The following is a 24,267-nucleotide window of genomic DNA, read 5'->3' on the forward strand; positions in this document are numbered from 1 at the left end:
GGAGTCAGAAGAACCTGCATTTACATTCTGAATCTGCCCCTCATGGGCTGTGTTAATTGGGTAAGATACTTACCCTCTCTGAGCTTCAATTTACAGAGTGGTGTGGTGTGAGGGTGAAATAATGTGTGGCAAACACTGAGTACAGTCAGTTTTGGAAAGAGAGGCAGGGCAGGAGAGGGGTACATGCATGGACTCTGGAACCGGACTCCGGGTTTGAATCCTGAGTCTGCCACAGATTAGATGTGTCATCTTGGGCAAGTTACATATTCCTCTATGACTCAGTTTCCTCATCAATAAGATGAGTACCTATCACATAGGATTAGATCAAAAGTGCTTAGAACTGGGATTGACAAATAACAGGGTTTTTAATATATTAATGTATAGTAGAGACTACTGTTCCAAGAAGGTGATCTTATATTTGTGAACACTCTTGACTGCAAATGACAGAAACCCATCTCCAATAATCATAAGCAGCCTGAGGAGCTACTGGCTTATGTAACTGAAACACCCAAGGGTTTACCTAATTCAGGCATGGTTGGATCCAGGGGTTCAAATGATGTCATCAAGATTCAGACCTTCAACCCCTCTCAGCAATACGTTTTAGGTTTTCATCTCAGTTTCACCCTCAGGCTTGCCCTCTCCAAGAGGGGCCCTTGCCAAGCTCCAGTTCCAGCTTACTACCTTAGCAACACAGTGGGAAGGAACATTTTCCTTCCTTAACAGTTTTAGCCAAGGCTCCAGGACTATCCTCAACAGACCAGCTTGGTCACTTGCCCTTCCCTGAGCCAATCACTCTGATCAGGGAGGTGGAATGTGTTGATTGGTCACATCTAGGTCATGGGCTCCCCCTTTAGCCAACCACAACAGCCAGGCCAATTTAGAATTTTGATTGGTCATTACATGTCCGCCTCCAAGCTAATAATGGCGTCACCCTTCTCCCCCCGCAAACCCGATACATGGACTGAAGTGAGGGATAAATGATTTCCTACAATGGAATCAGGGTGCTGATACCAGAGATGGGAAAATGGACAATCCTCAGGCAGGTAGAACAGATGTCCCCTCCAGAGTCCTGGTACTGACCAGTGACCTCAGCCTCCCTGATCACCAGAGAGACACACCATGATCTCTCCCCACTGCCACTGGATCCTGAACCAGCCTAGCTAGTGACAACTGACTGTAGGCTCCAGGCCTGAGGCTGGCTGGCCACAACCAGGGGACAGCACTGCCAGCTGAAGGGGGCACAGTGAATGTGCTGTGAGCTCCAGCATCCCCCTTGGAGAGAGATGCATGTATCTAAGGAGTGGGCTTGGCTTGAGGACCCAAAGAGAAAAAGCCACAGACTTAGGAAGAGGGAAAAGGAAAGTGGGCAATTCAAGGGCTCAGGTTCCGAAAGGCTCTGGAATAAGAGGGTCTCAGGCAGTGAAGAGATGCTAACACAAGAAGCTTAGAGAAGACTTCAGACTTGGAGGAGATACTTAATACTCATCCCTTCATTTACTTATTTGTTTATTTAATGGCCTATTGTGCGCCAGGCACTGGGAAGACAGCAGTAAACAAGAAGGAGATGGATGGGGCTTCCCTGGTTGTGCAGTGATTAAGAATCTGCCTGCCAATGCAGGGGACACGGGTTCAAGCCCTGGTCCGGGAAGATACCACATGCCACGGAGCAACTAAGCCCGTGTGCCACAACTACTAAGCTTGCGCTCTAGAGCCCGCGAGCCACAACTGCTGAGCCCGTGCACCACAACTACTGAAGCCCGTGCACCTAGAGCCCATGTTCCACAACAAGCGAAGCCACTGCAATGAGAAGCCCGCGCACCGCAATGAAGAGCAGCCCCCGCTCGCCACAGCTAGAGAAAGCCCGCGTGCAGCAACGAAGACCCAACGCAGCCAAAAGTAATAAATAAATAAATAAATAAAAAGGAGATGCATTCTTGGAATTTATATATATATATTTTTTTATTTTTCGCTGCACTGGGTCTTCGTTTCTGTGCGAGGGCTTCCTCTAGTTGCGGCGAGCGGGGGCCACTCTTCATCACGGTGCGCGGGCCTCTCACTGTCGCGGCCTCTCTTGTTGTGGAGCACAGGCTCCAGACGCGCAGGCTCAGTAGTTGCGGCTCACGGGCCTAGCTGCTCCGCGGCATGTGGGATCTTCCCAGACCAGGGCTCGAACCCGTGTCCCCTGCATTAGCAGGCAGACTCTCAACCACTGCGCCACCAGGGAAGCCCCTTGGAATTTATAGTAGCATAGAACAAACAGACATATAATTAAACCCATAATTAATTATTTATAATATGTCCCCCAAAAGAAAAGCATGGGGTGCTGTGAGAGCAAATAATTAGATGGCATCAGCCTGAGGATGTGTGGATGGTAAGATCTTAAGGAAAAGTAGGAATTAATCAAATGGGGAATGGATAGAGAAGCATGTATGAGGCAGAGGGAGTACAGATTCAAAGGTCCTGAGGCAGGTGAGAAAAACAAAGCCAATGCAAGAGGAGTGTGGGGAGAAGAAGCTGGAGATGGGCAAGGTCCAGATCACAGAGGACTGCATAGGACTTTTGTCCTTATCCAACAGAAAGCCACCTTGTCTAAAATTCCCTCAGATACAACACACAACAGACATTCGATAAATACAGACATTCGATGAATCACCTACTACGTACCAGGCCTTGTAGAAGATGTTTGAGACACAGTGGTGCTTATATTCTAGTGAAGAAGTCAGAAATTAAACAAGGCAATAAATATAAACAAGATAATAAGCACACTCACATATAATCATAAGCTTTGTGAAGGAAGTGACTGAAAGTGCTCAAGGCAGGTGGAGATCTAAACGCTAAGAACAAGACAGCTCTGTGAAGGGCCGGGAGAGAGTGGTCCAGGCAAAAAGCTGTGTTCCTCAATCTCCTGCATAGTAGAATCACCTGGGGGAGCTAAAAAGACTGAGCCTCACATCCAGAAATTCTGATTCCGCTGGTCTGCATTGGGGTCTAGGCACCAGTACTATTTTTTTAAATATCTTTATTGGAGTATAATTGCTTTACAATGTTATGTTAGTTTCTGCTATACAACAAAGTGAATCAGCTATAAGTATACATATATCCCCATATCCCCTCTCTCTTGCATTTCTCTCCCACCCTCCCTATCCCACCCCTCTAGGTGGTCACAAAGCACTGAGCTGATCTCCCTGTGCAATGCAGCTGCGTCCCACTAGCTATCTATTTTACATTTGGTAGTGTATATATGTCAATGCCACTCTCTCACTTCATCCCAGCTTCCCCTTCCCCCCGCCCCCCACCCCGTGTCCTCAAGTCCGTTCTCTACGTCTGCGTCTTTATTCCTGCCCTGCCACTAGGTTCATCAGTACCACTTTTTTTAGATTCCATATATGTGCGTTAGCATACGGTATTTGTTTTTCTCTGACTTACTTCACTCTGTATGACAGACTCTAGGTTCATTCACCTCACTACAGATAACTCAGTTTCATTCCTTTTTATGGCTAAGTGATATTCCATTGTATATATGTGCCACATCTTCTTTATCCATTCATCTGTCGATGTAGGCACCAGTACTATGTAAGAGCTTCTGGGTGATCTGGGGTCAGCCAGGAATGAGAGCCCCTGGGCCAGACCTGGCTCCTCAAAGTGTGGTCCACAGACCAGCAGCATCCGCACCACCTAGGAGCTGGTTAGAAATCCCAGAAGAGGCAGAATCTCAGCCCCTTTCCCAGACCTACGGGTTTCAAATCCGCATTTTTACAAGGTGCCCATATTAAAGTTTGAGAATAGCTGATCCAGAGTACAGTGAGAGGGAGGGGTGTGAGTAGGACAAGGTGGGACGGGAGAGATGAGAGGAGGTCAGATGGGCTTTACTCTAAGGGCCTGATTTTATTCCAAGTACAGCACAGGTACACATATACCACACCCCAAAACACACACACTCGCCAGCACACAGGCATACAGTCATATCCACACTTGGCCACCAGGCCCGTTTACCTTCTCTGCTTTTCTAAAATATATTTGTATCCACCTCTGATAACTCCAGATGCTCCCTTGGGGGTAGGCGGGGGCATCCCTACCCCATCTCTCTCTCTCTCTCTCTCTCTCTCTCTCTCACACACACACCTGCCCTTAGATTCATCCCACCTAGAGATGCCCCCTGCCTCACCCCCATCATATTGCAACTCAGAAGGACTCTGGTGGGTGAGTGGGCAGTGAGAATGGGGGATTTGGAGGAAGAGGCCCCACATTCTTTCTCCTGCCCAGACAGGCAAGAGGCCTGGAGGGCACCTCAGATTCTGGGGAGAAACCATGACGTCCGCACAGGTTACAGGGAGGCAGCCAGGCTCTTTACCCTGCAGAACTAAATCCCAGGATGGTGTTTGCTCGAAACGCCAGAAATATTCCTGGATGTCAGGTGCAGTTAATGGTTGCCATGGCAACCACCCATGCTTAATGAATAGAAAAGAGTTAAAGATGCTGGATAAATGTCAGGGCCCAGGATGGATTTGCTTGGGAGCAAATCTGTTCGTGCTGGGCAGAGCTGCCCAGTGAAGGTTGAAATGAGCAGTCCAAGGTAGCTGGAAACAGATGCAGGAGACTCTCTCTCCTCCTTCTCAGGTTAGTGGAGTCAGAATGGCACAAAATGTCGAAAGTGTGGCTTTCTATATGGACAGTTTCAACATAGACTCCAGGTTTGTGGGTTTGATCCTGCAACATGTTCACAGAGATTGCAGGGGGGCGGAAACTGAGCCCAGGTCCCTCACGATTTAAAAGATGCCACTTTACAAAAACCAAAACTTCTCTGGATTATTTTTTTAATGAAGAAAGTGCCAAATTAGGGTTGAAAAAACAACCTTTTGTAAAGACGATGTCAAGAAAATGAGAAGATAAGCCACAGACTGGGAGAAAATATATGCCAAAGATACATGTGATAAAGGGCTGTTACCCAAAATATATAAAGAACTCTTAAAAACCAACAATAAGAAAACAAAGAACCTGATTTTAAAATGGGCCAAAGACCAAAACAGACATGTCATCAAAGAAGATACATAGATGGCAAAAAAGCATATGAAAATATGCTCCACATCACATGTCTTCAGGCAAATTCAAATTAAAACAATGAGATACTACAAGTACCTATTAGAATGACAAAATCCAGAACGCTGACAACACCAAATGCTGGCAAGAATGTGGAGCAGCAGGAACTCTCATGCATTTCTGGTGGGAATGCAAAATGGAACAGCCACTTTGGAGGATGCTTTGGTATATGTGTACCTGGGCTGTACTTGGAATAAAACCAGGCCCTTAGAGTAAAGCCCATCTGACCTCCTCTCATCTCTCCCGTCCCACCTTGTCCTACTCATACCCCTCCCTCTCACTGTACTCTGGATCACACACCTTGGTATTTACCCAAATACTCCTTGGTATTTATATCTACACAACAGCCTACACATGGATATTTATAGCAACTATATTCACAATTGCCAAGATCTGGAAGCAGCCAAGATGTCCTTCAGTAGGTGAGTGGATAAATAAACTGTAGCACATCCAATGGAATATTATTCAGCGCTAAAAAAAATGAGCTATGAAGCCATGAAAAGACATGGAGGAATCTTAAATGCATTTTACTAAGTGAAAGAAGCTAGTCTCAAAAGGCCACATACTGTGTGATTCCAACTACATGACATTCTGGGAAAGGCAAAACTATGGAGACAGTAAAAGGAACAGTGATTGCCAGGAGTTCAGTGGAGGGATGGATGAATAGGTAAAGCACAGAGGATTTTCTTAAGGCAGTGAAACTACCCTGTGTGACACTATCATGATGGATACATATTGTTACACGTTTGTCCAAACCCATGGAATATACAACACCAAGAATGAACCATAATGTAAACTATGGATTTGAGTGATAACCATGTATCAACGTAAGTTCATCAGTTGTAACAAAAAGGTACCACTCTGGTGGGGAGGCAGATAACGGGGAGGCTACGCATGTGTGGGGGGAGGAGGATATGGGAAATCTCTGGACCATCCCCTCAATTCTGCTGTGAACCTAAAACTGCTCTTAAAAGTAAAGTCTATTAAAAAATAACAATAACCTTTTGAACGCCATACCTCCACCTGTTATACTGTAAGTGTGCCATTTACATGCTGCTTACAGCAGTTAAAGAACAAATGAAGGGGTCCAGTGATGAAGAGTAGATTCCAAGTCACACAATGAATGTCCCTCAGGTCTGTCAGTGTGTCTCTGTGACTATGTGTGGCGCTGCCTTTGGGAACTGCTAGCGCCTGGGAATGTGAAGGCCAAGTCCAAAGAATGGGCTGCTCTGAGCTCACAGCCGGGGACAGGGACTCAGGACTGTGTGATGCGCACTAGTTGAGAAAAAGTCTTGTACGGCCTCAACCTCAATCTTCTAAGAGGGAATCGCTCTCCACAAACCCTCCAAAACCCTGTCTGGACCTGTTCCCCAGCCAAGGTCTCACATACCCACAGAGGCCGAGTCCTCTGCGTGTGTGACAATGACCACGCATCCATCTGGCTGCAGAAAGTGGCTCTCAGACTCCGGTGCTCATCAGAATCCTGGAGGAGCTTGCTAAAAAGCAGTTTCTCAGACTCTCCCTAAATCACTAAGTCGTGTAGGGGGCCAAGAAATGTGCTTTTTTTCCCTAAGAGCCCAGGTGATTCTTATGCAGGTGGGTCCAACGTTTCCAGGCACCTCTGGAGGAAAAATGTCACCACTTACAAGCAGCAGAGATGAAGGAGTCGCAGCCTTCTCCCCAGAGCCCCTGCCATGGCCACGGCCACCTGTATGGTCTGGAAATGGATGGGTTCTCGATTCCTGTCGATGCTTGCCAAGGCAGGATTAAGATGATTTTTAGAAGCACTAAAATGATTATGGTGACCACCCCACCCTCCTAGATAATCCGATACTAAAATAATAATACTAAGCTATTAAATAAGAAAGATCAGCACACTTCTGGAGTTTTTTCTGTGCTATTTTAATGATCTTTTGTAAAAGTCAAATATCAATTAATTTCCAATTCTCTTTTTTTGTTTTCTCTCACTCTGTACCCCTGCTTTCCTGGTACCCCAAACACGTGGTTTATTCTGCATAGTTGGTTAATCCTACACCAGCGCCTGTGAAGTTCCAGGTGCCAGGCTGGGTGCCAGGCTGCAAAGGGGATCTAGAACACAGAACTGGATAGAACTGCCGTCTCGGCTAGGATGGGCCGGGCTCTCGGCTCTGTGATCCAGGACCGGATAGGACCTGGGCTTTGGGCTAGGCTGGTGTTCCAGTTAGGCCTGAAATCAACCAAATAACTAAGGACCAGGGAAAGATTTTACCCCAAACCGAGCAAAGGGGCTGATGAAGCAAAATGCCCAACACCAGGCTCTTCGGAAATAAATCAGGCCTAGAACTGGGTGCAGAGAAGGACAGGTAGCACCCACAGGGCCCTGCTCTGAGCTCCCCTTCCTGCACTTGGCTCTAAGGCAGGACACACTCTCGATCGAGCATCTCTCTCTGGGTGGATGTGGCTGGACTCTGGCTGGACCGCCGTTCCTCCCCCATCGGCAGTTACTTCTTCAGAAGTTTCAGGATGGCTTTCAATGATTCCTCTGAAGAAGCTCTTCCCTTCCTGCTCCTCTGCAAGCCCCTGCCATCTTCTAAGAGATCTTCTAAAACTACAAATCAGATTGTGTTTCTCACATGTGTAAAGCCCTCCAAAAGCATGGACCACACGCCTTTCCAGCTTTCCAGCCCTGGCCTGGAAGGGACTCCATCATCTGGCTCCTTCGTGGAACTGGTCTTATCCTGCCTCCCCCTCACTCACTCTGCTCCCTGCACTTCCCTTGGTTCCAGAAACACACTATTATCTTTCCCTGGGGCCTCTGCACTTGTGGTGCCCTCTTCCTAGAAAGTTCTTCCCTCAAATCTTCCCTTGAGTGGCTTCATCTTGTCACTCGGGTCACCTTCTCAGAGAGGCCTTCCCTGTCCACCCAATCTCACAATTTTCCCCCACTGCCCCCAGGATCACTCTCTCTCTCTGGGGTTTATTATTTTCATGGCTTTTATCACTATTTGAAATTACCTCTTCCTTTTTACAGAAACCTTTGTTTTGTTTATTTATTTGTTCACTCTCGGTCTCTCCCCCGCTATCATGTAACAGCCTTGAGATCCGGAACCTACACTGTTTCATTCACCGATGAATCCGACGTGCTCAGGACACTGCTTAATGCAAAGCAGGCACCTCAGTAGACATCTGCTGAACAAGACTTAATTCAGGATGTGTACTGACAGCAGTTCAGGAACCTCAGAAGAGGAGGTTTATTTCTCCTTAGCTCACTCACTCCAATGGTGCTCTTGTTAGGAGCCGTGGGCCATAATTGCTGGACCCCCAAGTGCTTCGTCTTGCTCAGAGAGACCAAGTTTAGTTCAGGGTCCTCATTATCCAAATCCCTGCACATGCGCGATTGCACAGACAAGCCAGCAAACTCCATCTTAATGTGAATATGTGATTCATCACCTGACCATTTATAAAGCCAGTCTCTACTCAAACACAACTCCAACCCCAACCCACCCCCGTTTAATACCTTACAATTCACGGTCTTTGCCAGGCAGCCTCTCTCTGATTGCCAGCTCTTGTCAGCATGTGACCATACAATGCAAATAGGAGGCAAAAATGATTGCAAAGTGAGATTGCGTATCTCGCAAAATACACAGGACTTCATGAGATGGATGTGAGGGGCACTGAAGATCTGCTGGCGTGGTGTGACATGCCAGCCATGGGCGGCTGAGAGCCTGGCAGAGGGGCACTGGTTAACGATGGGAGAAGAGCAAACAGACAAGAGTGATGATGTGATAGGCGCATCCAGTGATTTGAATGTTAAAGGATTAAGAGAAGCCCTTGAGAAAATGATGACATGCTCAAATATTTTTTGCAGAAATGACCCACTTTATGATCCTGCTCTGAAAGTCAGACTTTATAATCCAGCTGGGAAAGTGAAAGATTTCATATTGGACCATCATGTGATTTTATCAGACAAAGGATGCCCCCTCCCATTAAAAATCCACATAACTTACTTCTTGGTTCACCCTAGTGCATAGTAAGAAAAGATAAGACAAAGTAAACATATTCTCATAAATGATCTTTTCATTTTCAAGGTAAAGCTGGAAGTACATCTTTGAACTTTATTATTTGCTATGAAATAACGGTCCCTATTTTAAAGTGGATTCCCCTAAAGGCTGTGGGTCTCAACCTTAGCTGAACAGTGAGACTCATCTGGGGAGCTCTGCAAACTCCAGACGCCCTGACTAATTAGTAAGAATCTCCAGGGATAGAACAGATCGGTATTTTCCTACTGTGTCCCCAGCCCCCGTAATTCCCATTTGCAGCCCATGTTGAGAACCACCGTTTTAAGGTAACTTATCCTCTGTAATAAAGAGGATATTTAACACTGCTTTAACCCCAAACATTCTTACAATCAGGTGGTGACTTTTGCTTTCTTAACACAAGTACGTCCGGGGCACAAACAAACTTGATGTTTGTTCTTCTTTCCTGATTTCTCAAGGCAGATTCATCACAGTGGGGACTTAAAAGACCTGTATCACTGGACCCAGAGCCCTGGTCTCCAGTGAGCCTTGGTTTTGATTCTGAGCTGGATTTCAGGGCCCTGGCATTTCAGCTGGACTCGTGGCTGAGATGTGGCCAAGCTCTGGGCACTGGTTTGGCTGTGTTTCTGGGCTGGACCAGGTTCTGGGCACTGATGCTGGGCTTGGTGGGCTGGTTAGGAGGATCCACCCTCACTCTGAGCACATGGTAACGGTCCAGAGACTGCTCAGAAGTAATCTTTTGTCAGGTTGGGTGGTGCCACAGCCACCAAATTGTGCCCAGGACCATCAATGTGGGCTGCTCCCAGTTCACGGGGGGTGGATGGGGCTCCTCCTGAAGACCACTGAGCGGCTCTGCCAGTGGGATCTCCTCCCATCAGAGGAGGGACATCCTGGGGACAGCTGCTCCCCATTCAGGGTCCCCCTTCAGGACCGCAAACTTGAAAAGGTTGGGCCTTGGATGACTCTCTCATTTCCCCAGGACTTTCTGCTCTGGGTCTAGTATTTCCTGACTTGAGGCCCAAACCCCTAAAGGCAGAGCTGTCTTTAGCTGACCCAGAAAAGCTCTGTCTGGCCCTTGCCCAAACCTGGTACCGCAGGTGGTCTAGGCCTATTCCTGCTGGGGTGGGCCGACTCCTCAGGCTCCCTGCCTGGCTCAGCCCTGTACGGGTGCACACACACACACACACACACACACACACACACACACACGTCTGCCCATGTGTAGATATGTCCATGTGAGGGTGGCAGGGAGGAGACACGATCTCCAGCTTCCCCCTGGCTTCTTCTCCCCCCATGCCCGAAACAGAGTTCGCAAATAACATTAAGAGCTGTCCCTGGTTAACCCTCTTCTTGGTGCCCAGTGCTGTGTTAGTGCCACTTAGGGGATTTTGCTAAGATCTCAGGCTCTGAGGTTAGTTAGACAGACCTTGGTTTTAGGCCTCAGCTTCCCCATCTAGAAATGGATTGATTGAATTAACACACACACACAATACTTACCATCGCTCTAAAGCACTTGACAAATATTAACTCTTCTAATCCTCATTAAACCCCATGAGCTAGATACCGTTAGTATTCTCAGTTTACAGATGAGGAAACTGAGACACACATAAGTTAAGTAACTTGTAGCTAATACGTGGCATAGCTGGCACTCACATGCAGGCAGTCTGGCTCCAGAATCCATACTCCTCACCCCAGCCTACGACCAGTAGGAGTGCCTGCTCCGTGGGGTGGTAAGCGGTACCCAGAGATCCCTTAACCCAATGCCTGGCCCAGAGTACATCTAAACAAACAGCAGATAGTGTACTTATTTCTTTGAGAAATCCTAACATCTGCAGATTATTGATATTTTTAACAGATGAGGAGACCAAGCCTCAAGCGAATAAATAACTCACCCAAGGTTGCCCAACTAGTGAGTTAGTAAGTGGTGGAATAGAGATTCGAACTCAGGCCTGAGGGCTCCAAGCTTTGTTCCTACCACTGCACCACACGACCTCTCTCCAGGTCAAATACATACCTGCTGAAGAGGGGGCAGGCTCTGTTTCTCCAGATTGCAAGAATCTGACTCGTTTGTAAAAATTCACAGCAAAACAGTCTAATCCCCACTTCGTGACTGTTGATGGCCATTTCCCAGGATCAGGCTGGGTGCCCGCAGTACTCGGATCTGAAAGGAAATACTCAGGATGGAGACTGAGCCAAGGAATGTGGAAGCACCACTTTCCCTGGAGACAAGGGCTTTAACAGTTAAAAAAAAAATATCCCATTTTAGGGGCTCCCTCCCCACCCTGGCTGCCTCCTTTGCATGTCTGGAAGCCACTCAGGACCACGTAGGTCCTTTAGGTTACCCTGATCCTAAGGAAGAGATGGAGTTGACCTTGGTCCTTGTGCAACCCAACCTCCTAGACATTCCAGAGACCTCAATGCTGAAGGGACAGCTAGAAGGGCAGCTGATGGACCCGGTAATGCCACCACAGTAGGCCCTCTTCCACCCACTGGCCTCCCTTCTGGCCCCCAAACTAACCAAGCTCATTCCCAACTCCAGAGCCTGTGTGCCTGCAGTGCCCTCGGCCTAGAAAGCTCTTTCTCTGGCTATTCACACAACTGACTCTTTCTTTTTATCATGTCTGAGCTCACCTGTCCCCCCGAACCACCTTGCCCCAAATTGCCCACCATCTCCCCCGCCCAATGCACAGGCACCATCACATCATCCTGTGGGCTTCCTTCAGAGCACAGTTATCTTGTTCTTTTATTGACTAGTCTATAGACTCTCTTTTCCAGTGAGAATGTAAATTCTGAGGACCAGAATCTTCTCTGTCTTGGCCACTAGTCAATTCCTAGGACTTAAAACAGCTCTGGTACACTGTGGGTGTTTGATAAATTTGGGGGAAGAGTGGAAGGAAGGAAGGAAGGAAGGAAAGAAAGAAGGAAGGAAGGAAGGGAGGGGAGGGGAGGGAGGGAGGGAGGAAGGAAGGAAGGAGGAGAAAAAGTTTGAATCAATCAATCTTCACAGGCCAGTTTTCATATCTGCCCTACCCCAGGTACCCATCACATTATCACCTGTCACCAGTGACCACTGGATCTGTCCCCCAGACCAACCACCACTGATCTTCTGAAAGCCCTGAATTACTCCTAGTCCCCAGATGGGGACTCACTCACTCCCATCACTTCACTCGCTGCCTCTCATCACCTCACACACTATTCCACTCTGCCTGAAGGTACACACCTCCCTTACACTGATTAACTTTTAATTAACCTTCAGATCTCAGCTTAGACGTGATTTCATTCAACATTTAGTTAACAAAAATCACTCTACGAAGTTATCAAGTGAGAGAATTTTTGGTGATGAGGGAAGTGCTTTTACTTTAATCTTATGCCATTCTGTATATACTGTTTGAATTTTCTAACTACATACATATATTCTTTTAATTTAACAGGGATTATCTGAATACGGGATAATGGACTGCTTCTTATTTTCTTCGTAGTATTTCTCTTCTTTGAAAAAATATCCTAATAAATGTTCCTTTTAAATGTCAGTGCCACAATGACTTAATTATTACAGCTTTATTGTATGGTTTAATGTCTTAGAAAAAGCCAACTTCTTGAGTTCTTTCATTCATTCTACTATTTTTTTCCTAGCAAATTGCCTCCAGTTTCCCAAATAGACTATTCTATCACCTGGAAAAATGATAATTTTACCCTATTTTTTTTTTCTATTGCATATAACTCTTAATTCTGTTTTATTTCTTCTTGCACTGGAGCTTGTAGAATCATGGTACATAATAGAGGCAATTGTGGGCATTCATATCTCATTCTTGATTGTACTGGGACTATTTCTAGGGTTTGACCTTTGAGAAGGATTGTTGGTTTAAAGGAGGTGCCTTCCTCATAGGAAGGAAGTATCCTTCCATTGTCTGAGCCAGAGAAGAACCATTAGCACAATCTTCTCTGCCCAGGATGAGGATTGTTGTCACCCCATAGCCAGTCTCTGTAATTACACTTCAACACTTCGGGAAATCTCTCCCGGCTCTACCTGCCATTCCAAACCTCTTCCTGGGGTCCTGGAGTCTGTGGATTCTCACAGCCTAACTCTTCTACAAGCTCTACTCTGGGTTCCCATCACCTCTCACCTGTAACCACTGGATCTGTCCCCCAGATCAACCCCCACTGATCCTTCTCCTGGTTTACCACGTTCCTGGTTTCTGCTTCTCTCTGCCCCAGTGCCTTAGCCTAAACTCTGCTAGGGCAGTGCTTATCTCTGTATCCTGACTTCATCCTTGCAGGGTACCTGTTTTCAGCATCTCTTTTGGCTCCAGCCTCTGCAGTTCATGGGCAAGTCCAATCCCACCCTTTTTTTCTTAGATTTATGGATGTGGGGAAATACTGATGAGATAATGTAAGTGAAAAGAAGACCAGCAAGATCCTGATTTTATAAAACAATTTGTGTGTGAAAGCCTGGGGGTAGGGGGAGCAGTGGGGGGTATGAGGGGAGCCTGGAAGGAAACATACAGAAATGCTAAATAGTGGTTATTTCTGGGAGCTGGCAATATGCTACTTATAGGAATGGCCAAGTTCACTTTTTGATGAGTGTATGACTTGCACCAGCAGCTTCATTTTCAGTGTGGAGTCTTCCTCAGGGAAATTCTTGATTCCCTTTCCTTTTATATTGCTTTTTAAAATCTCACCATGGCACCAATGTGTCTCTTCTGGTCCTAAAATACTTACCAAAACCAATGGTAGGAATAGCTATAATTTATTGAGTTCTTACCATGTGCCAGGAACTGTACTAAGTGCCTTACGTCATTACCTGATTTTAACAGAGTTCTGTGGAAAATGCTGAGTACAGCACCAGGTGCTGTAACTACTATTACAGCTTCAATTAATTCTCATGACAACCCCATGAAGTTATTATTGTTATTGTCTTTATCCTGGAGAAGAAGAAGAAACTGAGGTTTGGAGAGGTAATTTGCCGTAGGTTCTTCAAGTGACATAGGGCCTGGGGAAGTGGGGGGACTTTGGCCAACTAGAGAGCTGGCACCCAGTCCAAAGGGGGGGCTGCTGATGCCCAGCTGCTAGGGATTGTTTTCCCATGGAAATGTGGGACAGAGAGCCCCATTTTTCAAGAGAAGCTGCAAATCAGCGTTCATGTGACATATCCTGAATTTTAAATTGCAGCAGTATATTTAATTTTTTAAAAATACAATAAAATACTACAAGTAAAAAACAGAACAAAACAAACAAACAAACAAATACACCAAACAAACCATTCTGCAACCCAGATTTGCCATAGATGAGCGTTATCTGCTTTAGAATCACCAGCTTGGAGTACGTCCTCCAGTCCCAAGAAGGCCCAAATTCCTGTTTGCTTTCCACTTTTGCCCTCCCAGAGTTTGTGCTACTTCCCAGGACAGAAATCTCCAGGCCAGTGATCAGCAAAATTTTCCTTAGCCAGAGAGTCAATATTTTTGGCTTTGCCGTCTCGGCCACAACTACTCAGCTCTGCCATTTGGCACGAAAACCATAAACAAATGGGCATGGTTGTGTTTCAATACAATTTTATTTATAGACACTGAAAGTTGAATTTCATCTATTTTTTTACTTGTCATGAAACAGTATTCTTCTTTTGATTTTTTTCTAATCATCTACATAGGCAAAAACCAGCCTTAGCTTGTGGGCTATATAAAACAGGTGGTGGGACACTTTAGACCATTTAAAATTCGTGACTGTTTCTCCAGGAGCTACTGGTGTTTGCTGGCTCCACATTTTAGCTTCAGGTTGCCTTAAGCCACCTTAGGAAAGGCCCATTTCACAAGCAGATGTGAGCATGTGTGTAGTTCCTTATCCCCACGTGGTTCTGACTGGTCTGTTTCAGTAGCTTTCACATTTAATCTTCAGCTGAACATTTCCTTCCTATGAAATCTTTCGTGGAGAATGTAAAACAGCTAATGATAGGTGGTCCCACAACCACCATCCTTGTCCTGCTCTGTGGCCCCTGATGCACATCACGGAAAAAGCACAGTGGATGGAAAAACCAACTGGTCCTGTTCATAGCAGTGGATGGACCATGAAATTATCATAAAGCCATCTGGCAAAGGATTTTGCTTACAACTCTAAAATGTGTTGAAGAGAGTGCAATTCACAGTAGTGGTTATGAACTTGGCTTTGGAGTCTGGAAGACTTACCCTTGAGTGTGCCACTTATAGCTGTGTCCTTGCAGAAATCACTTACTTCAGATTTCCTCATCTGTAAAACAGGGCTCATAATACCAGGTACCTCCCCAGGCTGTCTTGAGAGCTAGAGAGGATAAAACATGTAAAGTGTTTAGAATGGCACGTGGTAGATGGTAAGTGCTTCATGTGTGTGACTTATTCTGATTTGTTACCCAGCCAGCTGGAAGGCGATGGGGCTTAAAAGCAGACAGGAATCTGTGAATGAAACTCTAAAATCCAAACAAGAAAAATGAAGGCCTTCTTTCAATATCAGGGAAGGAGTTCTGAGTTTGTTTTCCTTCCAAGAATTTCCTTGAGTCTTCAAGCCTTCTCTCCAAGACCCTGCCCTCTTAGTTCTGAGTCCATTCTTTGCCTGGTAAGCAGAGAATCAGAACCAAGAGGATGGGCTCATATCACATTGCATTTATTGTGAAATGCCTCTAGTTTGGAGCCTATTTATAGTATGTGTTAAATACATGGCACTCTTTAAGACATGGAAGCAACCTAAATGTCCACTGACAGATGAATGTGAGATACACACACACACACACACACACACACACACAATGGAATATTAATCAGTCATAAAAAAGAATGAAATAATCCCATTTTCAGCAACATGGATGAACCTAGAGATTATCATACTAAGTGAAGTAAGTCAGAAAGAGAAAGACAAATACCATATAATATCACTTATATGTGGAATCTAAAATATGACATAAGTGAACTTCCACAAAACAGAAACAGACTCACAGAACAGACTTGTGGTTGCCAAGGGTGGGGGGTGGGGCAGTATGGGAGGGATGGAGTGGGAGTTTGGGATTAGCAGATGCAAACTATTATATACAGAATGAATAAACAACAAGGTTCTAGTGTATAGCACAGGGACCTATATTCAATATCCTGTAATAAACCATAATAGAAAAGAATATGAAAAATTATGTATATATATATATATATGTATAACTGAATCATGTTGCTGTACAGCAGAAACTAACACAACACTGTAAATCAACTATGCTTCAATAAAATAAATTTCAAAAAATACATGGCACTCATTATTATGAGTTAATAATAGGCATAATAATAATGGCTACCTTCATATTGTAATGGTAAAGCCCATTCAAATATTGATTCTTCCCTTCACCAGCTGTGACAACTCTCTTTCCTCTGTGATCCTGCGTTGTCTTCTCATCAAATATCAGTGTGAATAGTCCCTACCTCCTAAGGCAGTGGATGAGAGTAAATGAGAGAAGAATGTAGGTTTCAGCTCTGTGCCTAGCCCACTAGAAGCACTTAAAAATTGCTGGCCATTATCATGACATGCACAGAGCTTTGCGAAAATTATCTCATCTTCATATATGGCCTTATTTAATTCTTACAGTAACTGCTCTGAAATATAAGCCCAGCTATGTGTGAACATAAGCCTTGTCCACTGTCCACGACACCACCTTGCCCCTCACCTCCAGGCCGTCTTTGCCGGCAGAGACAAGAACAATAAGGCATCATTTCATGCTGTGTTGTGGTGAGAGGTTCTGAAATTGTTTGTCATTTATGAGAACTGGCAGAGCCATTCGCTGCCCCAGAGATTGGTTAATTGTCTACTTAACAAACACCACAGCGATTATCAAACACCCACAACAAGTTAAGTCAGGCTGATGTCGAAGAAAGAAAAGAAAATGCTGACAGTCAGCTTCCCCAGGGTGCACCTGCGCAATTCTGTGCCCCTTGAAGGAGTGAGCCACACCGCAGAGCACAGCAAGCTGTGGTCCTGGGCGAGGGGAGCAGGGAAGGGGGCGGTCCTGTGTCAGAGATGAGCGTTATCCAATCAGGGAGAGTGGGTTACTCCAGAACCCATGCCTGGAATCCACACCGAGGAGTCAGCAGAACTTGATTGGAATTTTGGCTCTCCTACTTACCCGTATGACTTCAAGCAAAATTCTTATGGCCAGCTGCCTCAAGCTGCTTCATCTGCAAAATGGGAAGATAAATATATATATATAAATATTATATATATAATATAATACATATAAGTATATATGAATATATGTGTGTATATATATATTATGCTTCCTTTTCCCCTTTCCCCTCACTAACTGGGAAAAAAAGAAAAAAGATAAGACGAGACAGTTCTTATGATGAATCCTTATGCTTCATAGCTCTTTGCCCTTCTAAATAGATCCCAACATCATGCAAAATCTAGGAAGTAGAAAGTTTCCATCTTCGGCTTTATTTTTATTTTTTTCCTCTACCTATCTCCTTTTTGTGCCCTAAGAAAGATGCTGATGGGCCAACCGAGGCAGAGCCTGCAACAACCATAAAGCATCTTCCCCGTGGGGGTGAGGACGCAGGCTGGGCCCCAGGGGCTCTTTTCACCCCTCCCCCGCCAGCTCAGGGACGCGTTTGTTTCCGCAGGGGCTTTCCGAGGCGTGTGCAAGAAAATTGATCACTTCCCCGAAGATGCTGACTACGAACAGGACACGGCTGAGTATCTCCTGCGTAAGTTCTCCCTTCGCGGGTCCCCCCCGGGGAGGGGTGGGCGAGGAGGGCTGCCCTGAGGTTGTCCAGCTGCCTCTGAGTTTGAGGCTCCCCAATACCCAGCCCCAGAAATGGATACGTGCAAAGAAGCTTCAGGAAAATCTTTGCTGCTAGACAGAGACATTCAGGTGGTTCTGACATCTGAATCTCTTTCATTTCAATGAAATAGAAATAGGAAAAAAAAAAAAAAAAGGGAGCTGTGTCAAAACTGAAAAGTTCTTTTTAGGCTGCTTAGGAGGAAATCTAAGGATTTTCTTCAACTTGAATACAAGTTTTCACCTTCCCCAGAGGGCTGATTTGAGGTGCTAATGGGCTAAGTGCTAATGGGTGAGGTGCTAATGGGCAAGGTCCTAAGAGGCAAGGCCTGGGAGAATAAAAGCAAACCAAGGTTCACCCCTCTTCAGTTTCAATCTCATTGGGGCAGGACCAGTGTCTCCCCCTAGACTGTCCCAAGGTCAGTAACCTGGATATGACATGGAACTGTCACAAACGCAGCACGTAGGAGGCAACAGTGTGCTGGCTTAGAGCAAGGGCTCTGGATTCTGGTTGACTTGGGCTTTTACTCCGGTGACACCCTACTAGCTGGGCTGGACCTGGGCCAGGCTGCTTTACCTCTCATCTCTCACCTTTCTTCATAGTCGGCAATAAAGATGATAATGTCATCCATCTGACAGGGTCATGAAAATTAAATAAGCTGATGCACATTACGCTCCGCCCGGGGCCAACATGTACTCACGAAGCCATACGTGTTGGCTCTTTTCTGGGGCATGGGATGAGCAATGGTCAAGGCCCAGTGGCAGCCACAGGCCTGACATTAATCCAGGCACAGAGAGAATTGGGGATTTAATGTAATTTAGATAGAATTTCTTCAACAGGGAGGTGTGTCAAGTTCACGCAAAAGAAAAGTTCTAAGGCATTGACTAATTTACTATTAGAGAGTGTTAAATGTAACATTTTTTTAAACTGCTGTTATACATAAAAACTTCAAGAAATTGTGCTATTTGGGTTATGCTTGTAACTTGTAGCTCAAGAAGAGTGTTTTTACAATTAAAATCATTTTTAGCTTTACTCATGCTTGCTAGTCTACAGATGGGCAGTGGGTCTATAGATGAGCCTTTAATCGCATAACAACGTAAGTGGTGTGAGGAGTCAATTTGAAAGAAAGTTATTTCTAAGCTAATTTTTAAAACATAAACATATTATTTCTCTTTTTTCAGTCCTTATCCATCTACTAGGATTTACCCAAATGCCAACTAGAACTTATATGAGCAGCTTCAAAGGATTTGATGTGGGAATAGAGGCCACGTTTAGAGAGGTAGCTTGACCAAAGTTTGGGGTAGATTACTTGGACCTCCTTTTGAGGATGATTTTAAAGTCATCTCCAGTGGGGTTTTACCAGAGTGACTGTAGTTTTTGTTTTTCTTTCCTATTTTGACGTTGGCCCTGTTGGGGACTAAACAGAACTGTGACCTCTATTTCACAACTTGCAAAACTGATTTTAATTTCTTCCAAGACATCCATCGCTTTTCCGACAAAATGTATTTCTCCCCTCTGGGAAGGTGGAGGTCCTCACCATCAGCCACAGAACCAAGTTAAGGAGGGACCTTCCTGAGCACACGAATTTCCTGCAGGGAACTTTGGAATCCCCGAGCCAGTCACGTGGCACCAGGGTCACACTCCTGCAGGGGTCTCCGGGCTCATCCAGCACACGTGCTGCCAGTTCCTGTTGCGACCACACCCTGGTGGGGTGGGATTCTGCACATTGATTATTCTGCTATTTCCTCTTTCTCATGGGTGGTTAGGGAGGCTGCAGCTTAAACCTATAGCAGAAGGTTTAATCAGGGACTTCCCTGGTTGTCCCACTGCAGGGGGCCCGGGTTCGATCCCTGGTCGGGGAACTAAGATCCCACAAGCCCCGTGGCACAGTCGGAAAAAAGAAAAAAGAACCAATCCAGGGTAAACTGAGTTAGGAGAGAATGGCAGCAGAGCATGTCCTGTGTGAGACCGACACCTGTAGCCTCAGTTTATAGAACCTGCTCTTATCTCACTTGTGGGGTAGAGGTGGGATCTGGCCACCAATTGGTTGCCAAGTGGTTCCTGCACCACATGAGAAACAATCACATTCCCATATCTCATAGCCACACGTTTCAAATATACACAGCCAACACAATTCAGTAGCTTCCAATGTTCAGATCATCTCCTTCGGGCATAATCATACTTTAATCATACTTTGAAACTAAAACAAATTTTTTTAAGGTGCTGTCCTTTAATCGATTGAACTCATCACATTGAATATTCAAGCAATTCCCATCAAGTACACAATGCAAATGATCGCTTTAAAGATCTGTGCACGCTTGAAATCACTGGGGACAGACCCACCCCTAATATTTGTGGATCCCAGGGCCAAGGTTCACATGGAAACCCGTAGGTCATATGTGTAAGTATTTAGAAGTAATAAATAAGCTATGGCCACCCAAGATCCCAGCGCCTACTTCCCGGGGATCCCCCCCCCCTTGACCTGGGGGCTAAATGAACCAGGGGGCCAGCCCTCCCTCCTGCAAGCCTGTGTGGGAGCAGGGAAGCACAGAGCAAGCCGGGCCTGGGCCAGGGCTGTGACTGACTGGCCTGAAGCTAGGATGGGGACTGATTTAATCACGCTCCCAGGGGTCAGGGCAGCCAGGATCCCTCCCCCTACGCCTCACTTCTCCCGTCAAGGATTCTAGGCAGTTTGAAGCCCCTTCCAAAACTTCCCCATTGCAGCAGGGACAGTTCCTGGGACACTGGTCTGCCCAGACCCCAATGGTGGGGGATTTGGGGTGGCCATCCTTAAGCAAAAGCTAGAACTCTTTCATTTTCTTCTCCTCATGAAGAGAACCTCACCCCTGTCTGCTTTCGTCGGCCCCTCACCGCCCCCCACCCCCCGTTCTCCATCGGCCCTCCCTCCCAGGCAATCCCCGTAGGCTAAGTCAGCTACCAAACTTGCAGAAAACTTGTCCCATAAAAACAAACAGGACTTCCCTGGTGGCGCAGTGGTTAAGAATCCACCTGCCAATGCAGAGGACACGGGTTCGAGCCCTGGTCCAGGAAGATCCCACATGCCTCGGAGCAACTAAGCCCGTGCGCCACAACTACTGAGCCCACGTGCCACAACTACTGAGCCCGTGTGCCTAGAGCCCGTGCTCCACAACAAGAGAAGCCACCGCAATGAGAAGCCCACGTACCGCGAGGAAGGGTAGCCCCCACTCACCGCAACCAGAGAAAGCCCGCGCACGGCAACGAAGACCCAACACAGCCAAAAATATATATATAAATAAATAAATAAAAATGAAAAACAAACAAACAAAAACAGTCCTGGTGTTGTGGAAACCCAGTCCTCTGCATTCAGAGCGTGAGCACTGCCACGCAGTAGCAATAGGAAGGGCTGCAGCTGAACCCACAGGAAAACACATAATAAATGCAGGGACATAAAGTTCTGAACACTGAGCTTTGAACTTCCATGCCGAAGATGAACCAACCACCTTCCTGCTGCCCCACTGCCCCTCCTGCACGCGTGCCGGGACTTTAAAGATGCCACTGCCGGCTCAGCGGCTAAGCACCAGGCATGGGAGTCGTCCTCAACAACCCTTTCTCTCATATCCCACCCCCAGTTCTGTTGGCTTTACCTTCAGGATATATCCTGAGTCCGACACCTCTCCCCACCTGTCTGCCACCCCAGTCCAAGGCACAGTCAGCTCAGCCCTGGGTTCTTACCATCCTTTGAGCCACACTGGCCCCATCCTTCAAGAGCCCCACACCTAGCTCCATGCTCTGCTCTCACTATCTTAAAATTCTTCTTCTTCTTTTTTTAATTTGCCTTTGATGGTCATCCTTTATTTTATTTTTTCTTCCAGTTTTATTGATATATAAGTGACATACAGCACTGTATAAGTTTAAGGTGGGCAGCATAATGGTTTGACGTCCATATGTCATGAAGTGATGACCACAGTAAGTTTAGTGACCATCCGTCATCTCACGTAGATACAAAATTAAAGATATAGAAAAAAGTGTTTTTTCCTTGTGATGAGGACTCAGGATTTACTGTCTTAATTTTCATATATAACATCCAGCTGTGTTAATTATATTCATCATGTTGTGCATTACATCCCTAGTACTTATTTATCTTACAACTGGAAGTTTGTGCCTTTCCTCTAATTCCCCCTCCCCCCAGCCCCACCTCTGGTAACCACAGATCTGATCTCTTTTTCTATGAGTCTGTTTTTTGAAGTATATCTGATGTACAACACTACGTTGGTTTCCATTACACAACATAGTGATTTGGTACCTCTCTACGTTTCAAAATGATCACCATGATAAGTCTAGTTACCATGCCATCTTGAAGTTCTTAATACTTTTGGAACAAGAGGCCTTGCATTTTCATTCTGCACAGGGCCCTGCAAATTAGGTAGCAGGTCCTGCCCGTCATCTCTATTAGAATGTAAGCTCCATAAGGGCAGGACCTTAGCTCTTTTGTACCTCAATGGACACAGAATTTATCCAACTGATATTCTGGCCCAGGTGTTCCAGGAAATACTCTTATACTGGCTGGGTAAATACTGGGATCCCCACCTGAAGGTCCCTCTGCCCCAGAACCTTAGGGCCTCTCTGTGATCCGGCAGCTGAAGAGTTAACACATGGGTCTCTAGGACGCTGCTGCTCCAGCCCTCAGCCAGTGTCCCCTTCGTCCCCTTAGAAAGGCAGCACCTGCACCCTTGGGGTGGTTAAACATTTCCACCAGTACCCCAGAACACAGCACAGCACCTGGCATTTGGTAGGTGCCCGAAAATATTGTTGAATGAATAACTAAATTCATTTGCTTATTCAGTGACTAAATGGGTATCAAATGGGCATTGCCAGACTCAGTACTATGCAAATGTAGATGTGTGCTGGGACAGACTCTGCGTTTCGGTGAACAGCTTGTGATCTAATGGGAGTCCCAGGATGCCCTGTTGGCTATATGATTTGCAGGGCCCAGTGCAAAATGAAAATCCCGGGCTCCTGGTTCAAAACGCAGGCAAAAAAAGCTATTGCCTTTCTTCTGCCATCTCTCTCTCCATCTGTCATGGTGTCTTTTATTTGCTATGAAATGTCACACTCCCTCCGGCACGGGAACACTCAGGGGGTGAGTGCATACCCTCGCAGGTGCCTAGGGCTTTCAGCCAACCCTGGTTCTCCCAGCGTCCATGCCCAGGCCCCCACCACAAGCCAAGGGTGGCAGTGGTCTCTGGTTGGGGCGGGGGAGTGAGCAGCTGAGGACCCATCCCACGGAGAATGGGAGGTGGGGAGGTGATGGGGGGTGGGATGTCACGTGAGTAGAGGCTCCAAGCCCAGGGCGCATGCTCCATTGACCCATCAGACTTACTTATAAAACACACATTCAAGATAAAGCTATTAAGAATTTCAGGATGGTGACTAAAGAGCATTAACCTCAAGCACAGGGCCCTGTGCGACCGAACTGGTCTCGCACCCATGTTAGATGCAGGCTCTGTCCTCCTGCTCACGGGCTGTCCTCCAACCAGGCACCCCCGTGCCCGTGGAGGGGGGGATCCCGGGGCTGACTGGGTGCAGGGGGAACCCTCTCTCTTTCTCTCCGCAGGGGCTGTGAGGGCCTCCAGCGTCTTCCCCATCCTCAGTGTCACGCTGCTCTTCTTCGGCGGGCTCTGTGTGGCAGCCAGCGAGTTCCACCGCAGCAGGCACAACGTCATCCTCAGCGCGGGCATCTTTTTTGTCTCTGCAGGTGAGCATCTGGCCTCAGCCCTGAGAGCATCACAGACACCAAACCCAAGCCAGGGCCACCAGGACAAAGCAAGGCTGTTCAGGGTTCCCTCCAGGGAAGGAACAAGAAAACGTTCAACTTGTGCGTTAAGAATGAGAACCAAAGACTTTAATTAGAACCAAAGATGCTGACATTCTAGCTGAGAATGCACGGAGGGAAGATGAGGAGAAGGTCAGCTTAGGGGGGGGGGGGGATGACTCATAAGAGTGTGCACGTATATGTCGGCACATAGTGGGCAGGGGGCATGTATGGTGTGTGTAATGTGTGACCTGAGAGATGGGTTCAGTGTGTTTCAAAGGGGTCCATCTTTCTGCTCACTTGGACATCGTCATACACTATCTCTGGCCCTTTGAGACCTGTGTTTGCTGGTTTAACTGTTGTTCACAGCTCTTCAAGCGCACAAATCCTCAGACTGTTCAAAGCATCTCTGGGAACAAGGTAAAAATCAGCAGCCCCAGATGCTCTCGGGGAAGACCTTATCATCAATAGCAGCCTTGACCGGAAGGTGGCACAGGCTGGCAAGGAGGATGAGGCAGTCCCCAGGAAGAGGTCCTATTTCTGCCCCCTCTCTCCCCGCTTCATCTCCATCCCTCCGCCACCC

At 46.5% G+C, this 24,267-nt stretch overlaps 1 protein-coding gene across 1 annotated transcript in view; it reads left to right on the forward strand.

Moving 5' to 3' along the window:
• CACNG3 (calcium voltage-gated channel auxiliary subunit gamma 3) overlaps nt 1-24,267 on the forward strand; it is an 86,278-nt gene that overhangs the window by 57,685 nt on the left and 4,326 nt on the right. Inside the window, exons 2-3 of the mRNA XM_059897262.1 lie at nt 17,732-17,815; nt 23,487-23,627. Of these exons, the coding sequence (XP_059753245.1) occupies nt 17,732-17,815; nt 23,487-23,627 (225 nt within the window). The remainder of the gene's footprint in view (nt 1-17,731; nt 17,816-23,486; nt 23,628-24,267) is intronic.

The sequence above is a fragment of the Balaenoptera ricei genome, chromosome 15 (genome assembly GCF_028023285.1).
Source record: "Balaenoptera ricei isolate mBalRic1 chromosome 15, mBalRic1.hap2, whole genome shotgun sequence".
Lineage (NCBI taxonomy): Eukaryota > Metazoa > Chordata > Mammalia > Artiodactyla > Balaenopteridae > Balaenoptera > Balaenoptera ricei.